The sequence below is a fragment of the Falco biarmicus genome, chromosome 4 (assembly GCF_023638135.1).
Source record: "Falco biarmicus isolate bFalBia1 chromosome 4, bFalBia1.pri, whole genome shotgun sequence".
Classification (NCBI taxonomy): domain Eukaryota; kingdom Metazoa; phylum Chordata; class Aves; order Falconiformes; family Falconidae; genus Falco; species Falco biarmicus.
In genome coordinates this window covers 19,228,996-19,239,518 of record NC_079291.1, presented here as the reverse complement: position 1 = coordinate 19,239,518, position 10,523 = coordinate 19,228,996, and the positions used below count along the sequence as shown (strand labels likewise).

Sequence of the window (10,523 nt, the reverse complement as noted above, 5' to 3'; positions counted from 1 at the left end):
AACAACAAAGTCAGTTGTAGGAATCAATCAGCTATTCCTCTTCCACAGAGGAATTGCTAGGATTTGATCTTGCCTTTTATAGGCTTTTGAGATTCAATCATCAAAACTCTTTTCTTTTGCTATTCATTTCAGAGGTATTCAAACAGTTTGCTTAATCTCGGGGGGGGGGGGGGGGGGGGAAGCGGGGGGGAAGCGGGGAACAACCCCCAAATTTCAGAGAGCTGGCATGATTTTTCAGAAGTTTAAAACCAAAGAGAATTAGGTTAATTTTCAATACAGCACCATACACAGCCCATGGCTTTAAATTCAGTGACTTGGATGGAAAGAAACCATTTTAGTAAAACCAGCCATCAACAAACCAGGGCAGTGACAGTGACTGAGAAATACTCAAAGACAGAAAAGCTCATAGTAATGGAAGACCTGAATTACCTGTGTAGACTGGTAAGTGCTGGAGCAGGGCGCAATGAGACCTTTTATAGCACCATAAGCACTACTTAGAGCAAGTAGCTGGCAAAGCCACAAGAGAAGTCACTCTTGGTTAGCTCTGAGAGCTGTGCACGATCTGGCATGCGATGTAACAACTGAAAAGCCTCTTAATGCCTGTAATATGCTCGAGCATAACAGCTCTGTAGGAATGAGAGCACCAAAACAAAAACAACAAAAACCCCAGCAACATTCAGTGTAATAAATTCTAACTCTAAGAGAATTTTGTAAATATAAGAAAGCAAGGGATGAGCAAAAAAAACTGGTAGGATGCTTTCAAGAAGCTTGGATGCTATCTGAATACTTCATAGCAGAGGTTCAGAATCAACCTTTATGATCAGTCAGAAAAAAACTTTAAAAAGTTTTCCTCCTCTCTTTTGGATATTATATCAAGGAGCATTTCCCCAATGGTTTTCAGCAAAACAGAGTGGTTCTGGCACACTTATTTTTATCTAATCACATTCCAACCCATGCGTCATTCACTGCTGTTAAATATTGATCACTGGTATGTATGGATCAGTGCTGATCCTTTCTCATCGTGACTGGTACTGATTATCTGAATGACCCTGGGCTGATACCCTCCTCTGAATGACTCCAACAGCTCCAGGACAGGTTTGAATATTGCTCAGACACTCAGAGGTTTCTCCGGTCCCTAGAACAGCCTGATCCAAAGCCCCAGATCCAGACATGTCCCAGCTTGGGAGGGTTCAGAGTCCAAACCTAGACCTGAATTTCACTGCTTGTGTCCCCATCCCCTGCTATTACTGGCCCTGGGAGCTGGGGGGGTCCTGCAGCCACCTCTGTCTTGCTGCTGGCATAGGCAGGGGTGGGCACAGCCCCACCTGGACCACGAGCATGGATGCTGTGAGCGTGTTGTGGAGACCACTGCTGCAGGAGCTGGGGAGAGGGTGTGCTGTGCTGGCCAGAGCGAGTTGCTTAATGCCTCCTGAGCTCCCCCATTTCTACCTGTGCTTGCACACCTGTAAGCACAGGACTGGATTCTGCTGTGAGCAGGTAACGGGAAACCGAGTGCATGACGTTCTGCTTAGGATTGCATTGGTATCGAGACACAGCATCTCCACAAAGCTGAACAAGTTCTGAATTTACACGTGATGTTGCGCTCGGTTCAGGGAAGCTGTGCGCACTGTCATCTGCCAACTTGGTGTAAAAATGGGGTAAACACTAGAGGTGGGGAAAAGCATCCGAATGAACAGAGGGTGGGTGAGATTGGTGCCTAGAAAATTAATGAGGAGAAAAATAACTGATCATTTTGTTCTGAAGTATCCTTGAGCCTCCAAGTAACTAGCAGTCTCTAGGAGCCGTACCAGACAGGTTGTCCATACGGTGATTAAAGCACTCCCCGTACTGGGTATGAAGCATGTTTGAGCTCTCTGCAAAGGTAAGGGCGAAGGCCTTTTATGATTTATTTTTCTTCTTGGTAAAGGCAACTTCAGAAGGCAGATAGACACTGACAGGGAAACTGCGATAACTTAAGCCTAACAACTTCATAGGGTTTTGCTAATACAGGAGAGCATGTTGGTGCTTGTGTGTAGATACACCACAATTCCAAAGGTAACTGAAATCAAAGTGGGCTGAGCTAGGGTAAGCAGGCAAAGCTACTGGGTGGAATAGCCAGGTTCCTGAGCTTAATGCAGGGAGGAGGTCCACACTTTTACAGGTGTGCCTGACTCCAGAGGTGACAACTTGGGATGCAAGACAACCCAGAGTCCACAAGGCACATGGCTGTGTCCATGTGCACTGTCTTTCTTACTGGCTGCTGCCCTTGCTGCTGGAAAGAGCATGTGGATGGCTGTCGTCAGAGTTGTACCGAAGGAAAGCTCAAAGGGATGATGCCAGCTTGGCTTCTTTTTTTCTTTTTCTTTTTTTTTTTTCCCTCCTCCTATCACTCAGCTGCACTAAAGCCCGATGCCTCTGGTAGCCAGTGGTGGAGCAGTGAGAAGCTGGTTTTGTTGCTGCGCTTTTACGGGAGAAGCCTGGCTGCATTAACTCTTAGAAAAACAAGCACCTAGACAACTCGAACAAAATCCAGTGATGGAGGTCGGCTCCACAGAAGCCAGCAGCAGCTCCCAGGGAAGCGCCGGCTGGCTGGATCTTACCCTTGTCACCTGCACTGAAATGGTGACTTCCACCGAAGTGGTGGCAGAAGAGGAGTGGGGATCCTTTTACTACTCTTTTAAGGTATTCTTTTAAGTCGAGCATTACTTTTCTCTCATGCTTGCAGCTTTGGTACATTTTCAGCACCTCTGCAGGAAGATAACTAGGATTATTGAACTTTCTTGCCCAGATATTGATGGGGTTTTTCCCCTGCAAAGACAGCGGACAGCACGTGTAAGGCATTTACTGAAAAACAAAATAGTTTCAGGAACTGGAGTTCAGACTTACAGGTCTTTGCCAATTGTATCCTCTTCCAAGAGGGGATGGTACTGTTGATCTGTAGAGGTGTTGTAATTATACATGCAGCTTTAATCACAAGCTTGCATTAGTTTAACACATCTTCTATATAATTTCTTACAGCCATCACCTTGACATAAAGGATTTCTTTTCCATTTTCCTGCTGCAACAAACACTGTACAGGAGTGAGAGGGGTTTTTGCCAGTTTTGGTTGATTTTTGGTTTTAATCATAAGGGTCAGGTTCTAATTAGCTGGTTTGTTTGTTTTTAACTTGAGCGGGGGATGTAGTGTCTCATGAAGGCTGCTGTTAATGTACCAGATGAATCATTCAGTAGTGAATGCTGTTGAATGACATGGGAAGTGTATTTATTCATCTCCAAAAACAAACATCGCCCTTGCAATGTGAGTGTAGGAAAAAGATGAAAGAGGTACTGAAAATCATCTTTCCTTCAGATTTCTGTGCCTGTTGTCATTGCCATGCTGCATGCCATGTGTCACTTTACTGTTGTGGCACACTGTCCAGGTTAAGTTCAAGTTATTAATAAGTCTGAGAAGGAGTACCCTGCCGTTCCTTCTGGAGCAGAACCAAAGAGATCACTTTCAACTGGAGAGATGTAGGCGCTTACATCATTTCACAATATGTTAGGTAAAAGGGGATATGATCAGAGGCAGTTTTGTTTTCTGTGAGGTTGTTAGTGCTGTGACACAATGCCAGTGGAATTACAACAGGTTTCCACCCCTGTTAAGAATAAAGTTGATCTGCAGTTCTACAGTTCATTAATGAGGGTCTCTTTTAACATGCTGCTGATTCTTTTTTTTTTTTCTTATCTAGAATTTCAAGGATGAAAATTCTTTTTTTTCTTCTCTTCATGTTAGACTCCTAAAATGCTCTTGAAAAAAATCAGAAGCAACAAGCAAAATATTTTTAACAACTTTCTCTTTATCCCCTTTGTTCTTTCAACAGTTAGGGCTATAAATCTGAACAATGTCATGGGAGCAATATTTTATAATGGTAAAAGTGACAGTTAATTCCATGATTAGAAAGTCCTCAGGCAGAAAAATGCTCCTTAATAGGAGAGACTGAGTAAATTACAATAATTAAGAAGCCATGGATAGTCATGCATGCTTATCCATTGCTAAAGGAAACTTGATTCTGTTAGCTGAGAGTTTCTTATTAGACTTGCGCTTCTCTGTTGGATGTCTAGCTCTGGCATATATAGCATGAACTTTGCAAGGAGGTTCACTGATTTCACATCAATTACTAGCTGTTGATAGGCGTGGAAATATTTTGACTCTGGAGACAAGTGACAGCTGGTGCTGCTGCAGAAAAGGAAGGATAAAGCACCTGCTCTGATGACTATGGTGCAGGGAAGTCAGGGCTCCATGCTAGCAGTTTCAGCTTCCCTCCCTGTAAAAGCTCATGTGTGGAAGGTGCCACTGCTACCTGCTGACTCTGTTGGCAGTCCTCCACCAGAGCTGCCCATGTTGTGGCCATCTCCTCGCCCCTTCCTTCCAGCAAGACAAACAGCATCTCTTTCCTCTTCACAAGGGTGTCATTACGCAGCTAAAGCAATAAAAGTTTCAGCTTGGAATAGGCCGAATGGAATAGAAATCAGAGGTCAGTATCAAAATGTAGTGACAAATGGGAGTTTGGCTTTTTATTGGAGTTTTCAAACATGTTGTAGCCCATGGCTGACAGTAGAGGCAGGCTGGATGAATGGCCACCACACAGGTTGACCCCAGAGCCTGTGCCAGGATGCAGACAGGGCATACAAGCTATTTCTGCTTGGGAAATGCAGGTTTAATCTATCTTACCAAAGCAGTCATAAGAAAATGTGATCTAAGCTGATAAACAGAGGCAAGGGAGTGACGCTCACCCAGTATCTGGAGCAGTTGCTGTTAATGAACTTTTAACAATTCTACCCAATGACAGCTGTGGAGGGATGCTGCTTGAACTATGGGAGCATGTGCTGGTTTCTTTTCCTCCCATGCTTCAAAAAGACAGCCGGTGCCTAGCTAAGGTGGTATCTGTGTTACACTGCGGTGGCAATGTGACAAAAGTGAAATAATGCGCTTTAGAGCAGTTCGGTGCCAAAAAGTCCTGTTACCGGCTGAGCTGTGAGTGCTTCCCTGCTCTCCATTTCAGAAGCATTTGAGCTTCTGTCTAGTCCTCTTCAGAGTTTAACAACTAAATCCTGCACAGCTTCAGATTAGAAAGCATTTTGCCAGTTCAATTAGGTTTCTTCTTTTCTATTTTTGGCTGGGAAATGGAGCATTTCATCCACTTGAAGGAATGCGCATTTCGCTTCTGGTAGTCATTACCACCACTCCCTGGCCAGCTGCTCACCAGGGCTTTGCCCGTGAAGCCTCTCTGGGACCATGGCCACGTGGGCTAACTAGGCTGGCTCTCGGCATGGAGCGCTGGGGGCACCCACACACCGCTTAGCGTGCAGGATGAGCTGGTGCTTCCCACAGCAAAAGCAGTGGCTCATTCCCACCTGCATTCAGGTCTTTCTGCTGTGTTATGGCAAATTGTCCCCGAAAACACAGCCTGTATTTCTTCCCGGGTGCCTTTACATGAGGCATCCAGGTAGGTTATTGTCTGAAACCACAAGAAGTCCTATTGGCTGTGTCAGCACCAAATTCAGAACAGATGTGCAAATTGTATTGATTACATCTCTAATCTCCCAGGCCAAGGGAGAGTTCATTCCATCCCTTTACAATCTCCCCCATATGCATTTAATCTAGGTGTGAAAGGGCTTTAAGTGAGTGTTAGCTGCCCTCTGCCCAGTACAGTTACCTGAAAAGAACAGGGACCATCTGAACACCTGCAACCTTGCTCCACTTTAGAACCTCCTTAACTCTAGAAATTTGACAAGATGCATGGAGACAAGTAGGAATCTCAGAATAGGTTTGCCCTAATTGTCCACAGGGGTGGAAGGTTTGGTCATGGCTGGAGGAAGCACCTCCCCTTGCCAGGGCCCCAACAGCCCCAAAGCTTCCCCAATGGTAGGAGCATGTGCTCATCCTCAGAGAGGGCTCACCTCTTTGTTAAGAGGTCTTCTGAGAAACAGGATGCCCTACTTTTATGCAATAGAAGAAAGGATGGAGTGCTCAAAAGGAGAAAAGTCCCAGCCACTGTTCCTTTCTTGGTGGGACTGTGTTCCCACCACCAGCATCTTCTGTTTCCCAGGAGAGTGGCCTGTCTTTCGTCATCCAGTACATTTTCTTAGTTTGTTTTCTGATGTGTAGAGCTGAGCCCTCACCTGTGCAGCAGGATGCAAAGGTTTTGTCATTTACACCCAAGGTTGTTTGGGAACCCCAGTGTCTCCCCTGCCAGGTGGGAATCCCAGCCACTGGTCCACATGTTGACATCCCTCTCCTGGCCCCTTGAGCTGTGATGCTGAAGTGTTAGAGCTCTCGGGAGAAACAACATGCATATCGAATCCACCACAAATGATTTTACACATGTAATCTAAGTTCCTAATTTGTTTCAGGGAGGACTGTTTGACATTCTGCCTGTGGCTGTCCTCTCCCAAACACTGAGGCATTCACTGTACCGCATGTTGTAGCCCATGTAGCTCAGATATTAAACAGGACTGTGTAGCCATGCCAGTGTAAACACAAATCTAAGAGCATGTGCTGCTTATCCATGGAGCCTAATGCTCTTTACAGAGGTCAGGGGCTACCATCTCCAGCAAAGTGGTGAGGAGACAGATATGTGGAGAGGTTTGCATAGACTTGCTTTGTAGGACTATCAAGTAAAAAGGATTTGGCTCCAGGTGTCCGCAGAGCCTGTTTATGTCAGGATCTGTTGTCCCTGTCATTTAATCCAAATGCAGGAGTCTCTTTTTCTCCTGGAAAGCATTTGCCGATGCTATTGCTCATTCTGATTTTCCAGCAAACCTCACGGAGCATCCCATCATTGAATACATAATAGAAAAATAATAATTCATGCTGTCAAATTTCTGGAGTAATCTCTGCAAACATAATCATACATTTTTAGAAAAATAGGCATATCAAATCATTTATAAATAACTTCACAATCTTTTGGTTGAGGGAGAGGAGGAGAATTAAGTCTACACAAACAAGGCGTCAGGAACTCCTGAACGCGATCTCTGCAATATGCCATAATGACTGTTGCCAGGCTGGGAATGTAATAGCTGTTCTCCTTGTGATACTGCTGCTGCAGTGCTGTTGGCCAGGCTGGCTTCATCTAGTAGCTGAAATGCAACACAGAAGTGATCTGGCTGTATGACAGCCCGACGGTGGGTAGCTCTGAGCCAAGTGATTTGGATGGTTTTATACTAGCAACCTTCATACTTTGACTCCATGGTCCACACAGCCACAGGGTTTGCATCTGTCTGCCTCTCCTAAATAAATATTCCTAGAAAGTACTAATCTCTCCAGTTTTTTAGGATGTTTTCATTGAACAGATTAGGCATACTTAATAATTTTATCCCTTTTTGTGATTAAGAACAGCATTTCACAGTTTTAAATAGAGCTATTAACATCATACAATTATGGAGATGCCATAACCTAATGTCATCTCTTCATGTTGAAAATGTTCTAGGAAAAAATAAATAGGTACACCATGAAAAATGTATCTTTCCCGATGACACTAAAATCAGGGATATCTGTTTGTCTAATTCTGTGGAAGTTTCCTAGGGTGCAGTGGGCAAAAAACATCCTGCAATAACTGAACAGTACTGTCCTCATTAATTATTCATCTTGTGCCAAACACAGGAGCGTGGTAAATGTGAACTATCTGCTAGTGAAATTGAATTGTTACCATTTATTATTAAATGCAAATATTCCCCTCTATACCAGTCACACCTACGGAGGATTTTAGGGCAGGATGAGGGGTGGTTTGTTTGTCTGTTATTTGAGCTTGGAAAGATCACAGTAGTTCACATGCATTAAATGTTGTGCGCTGAAAAGACCCTGACTCATCTGTGATGGTGAAGTTAGAGCTAAGAAATACATTTTTAAAAAACTGGGGATTCACAAAGAAGATAGATACAGTTTTGCTAGATTTCAAAAAGTAACCTTAATAACACAATTACTCCTTTCCGTGAGGAAGTGTCCTGATTTAGTGAGTAGGCTTTCTCAGCTTGTCTGTTTCCCTAAGTCTAAAGAGGAGAGAATATTATATTTTTTTTCCTCTATATAACACATTAGCTACACAGACTATGAATGCAATACCATATAGACACAAGTTCATGTAAAACTGCTTCTCAGGTTCAGCAGAACAGAAAGCATCAGCTTGGGTCCCTTCCAGCTGTGCCCTTCTTCCAACCACAAGGACCCATGGGGAAGCAACGGTTGCCAGCATCTCTGACATGTTGCGAAGGCTTCATGTGGCAATGCATCCCAGGATCTCCAGAATGACCTGGAGCCTTGTGCTGGGCGGATAACACACACAGCCTGTGAGAAAGCATCTCAGTAAGGCAGCTGCTGTGCTGGAGGCATGAAAACTCTCAGGCATGACCGGTGCCATTGAAAGAAGAAAGCAGCAGTCCCAGAGGCAAACCTGGGACTGAACCAGTATTTATGCAGTTTGAATCAGGCTCCTTCCCAGACCACGCTAATTAAAAAAGCAGAAATCAACTCCTAGAGGTCTTGTTGCCTGCCCAAGTGTGTTCCTGTTAAATTCAATCCTAGTGGAAGCACTTTCAAAGACAAAACATAAAACATAGCTTTGAACTTTCTCTTTTCTCAGTCTTTCTTATATTCACATGAGTTTTCCCAGAGCTTTTTAGTGTCAATCAAATTGCTTTCCCAAAATTTTCAGGAGCAACTTGTGTGGATGCTGTATAGAAATATCTTTACAGTTTTGCCTTGCTAGATGGAGAACATTCTTTCAAAACGCACTTGTATTACAGGGATGGCCAGCACAATTGTTGCTCCTTGTGACAGCTAGGGAGTAAGATTTCATTGATCTTCCTAGATGTTAGTGTGTTTCTTGCTTACTGAGACCAGGGCTACCAGCAAATGAATCAAGGGTGATCCAGCCATTTTTGCAGCTTTTCTTGAGCACTAGGAGCTGACTTGAATTCATCATCTGAACTTTCACGTGCAGGTGACTAACATTTACTGTATGAAGCTTACTTCTAGCCTAAGTATCCCATCCACTGTCCCTCTTTTTGTAAGATATTTGGTGCCTCTTTATTCCCTTTTGACAGTCAGAACTGCTAACGTATGTGTAATGCACCTACAGCTTATCTTCAAGCAGATTTCTGTTAGGTGTGGTCGTGGGTTTGTTTCCCAACAACCCAACTTGTGTTGAAAGTTTCAATACAAGAAGAAATATGGTTGTTTCCAGTTTTCACTTTAACCAAGTTTGTTCTTTTTTATGTATTAAAGAACCTTTATTGTGTAGCTGATAAAAGTAACAATAGTCATGATCCCTTCAATGGCATCACACTTTACTTCTCATGGTTTAAGCTAGTCACACCCTGGCAGGAATTCTTCATCTTAGGCCTCCATGCTTATAAGCATAAGACAAATGCCATTTTACACTTTTAAAGTCCTTTTTCCTAAGACTAATATGTTTATGTCGTTTCCATGCCAGTAGCCTTTACACCCATACTCTTTACTTGCAGAGTGAACTTTAATTTACATAAGATTCCCACAAAGATGAGTTGTTCACGTTTTTATGATACAATAAATAATATACAGCTTGTGCAAGGCACTCATCTGATTACATCTGTAAAAGCACCTTTTAGGTCTTACGCATACTTGTGTGTGCATAATAATTCAGATAGGGAAGGACTTCTGGAGGTCACCTGTACCACCCACTCGAAAGCAAATTCAAACTATGCCAGATTGCTCAGGGCAGCGTCCACTCAAGTTTTGAGCTTTCTCAAGGGATGGAGATCCTGCAGCCTCTCAGGCTCCCATCCCAGTGTTTGACCACCCTCAGGATAAACACCTTTCTTAATGCCTAATCCAAATGTCCCCTGTTACAACTCTTACTTGTGGCCTCCAGACCTTTCAATGTGCACATCCAAGAAGAACCTGGCTCACTCTTCTCTGCACCCTCCTGTTAGATAACTGTAGGCACCAGTTAGACCCCACAAGTCTCCTCTAGGGTTTCTGCTGTGGAGGAGTCTTGCAGTATGAGACAGAGGGGGGTTTATTTATTTTTGGGGTTTTAATTTATTTTTAAAAAATTTATGAATTATGTCAGAGGTTGTGCCAGTACTTTTAAGAGTCCTTAATTAAATTGTGCCAATGACTGTCTTTGATTTCTTCTAGTGTTGCAGTCCAAAGTGCAATTTGCCATAGAAGTAAACGAACTATAAATCCCTGACTGAAATCAGTCAAGCTGCATGGCACCTGGCTGCCTCAGGAAAGCTAAGCTTCCTGATTTTATTGTTGGGGTATTTTTTGGGTGGGGGCGGGGTGGTATTTTTTCTTTTGTTCCAGTCTAAATGTGGGCTGTTAAAATAGCAAATCTGTCCTGAACATTTTCAGTAGTGAAAGTTCAAGACTCCAGATCTTCCACAACAAGGTAAAAAAAATGTAAATCTAAGGCCCTCCATTTTCTTGCATGGCTTGCAATTAAAGTGATTACTTCAGAGGATAAGAAAATATTTTTCTTTTTTTTCCCCTCCCTTAGGAA

General features: G+C 43.4%; 1 protein-coding gene across 1 annotated transcript in view; it reads left to right on the top strand.

Annotated features, from left to right (window-relative positions):
* Positions 1-2,535: 2,535 nt before the first annotated feature.
* The window catches only part of NPSR1 (neuropeptide S receptor 1), a 59,409-nt gene continuing 51,421 nt past the window's right edge, over positions 2,536-10,523 (top strand). The window contains exon 1 of the mRNA XM_056338723.1: positions 2,536-2,682. Coding sequence (XP_056194698.1) covers positions 2,536-2,682 — 147 coding nt within the window. The remainder of the gene's footprint in view (positions 2,683-10,523) is intronic.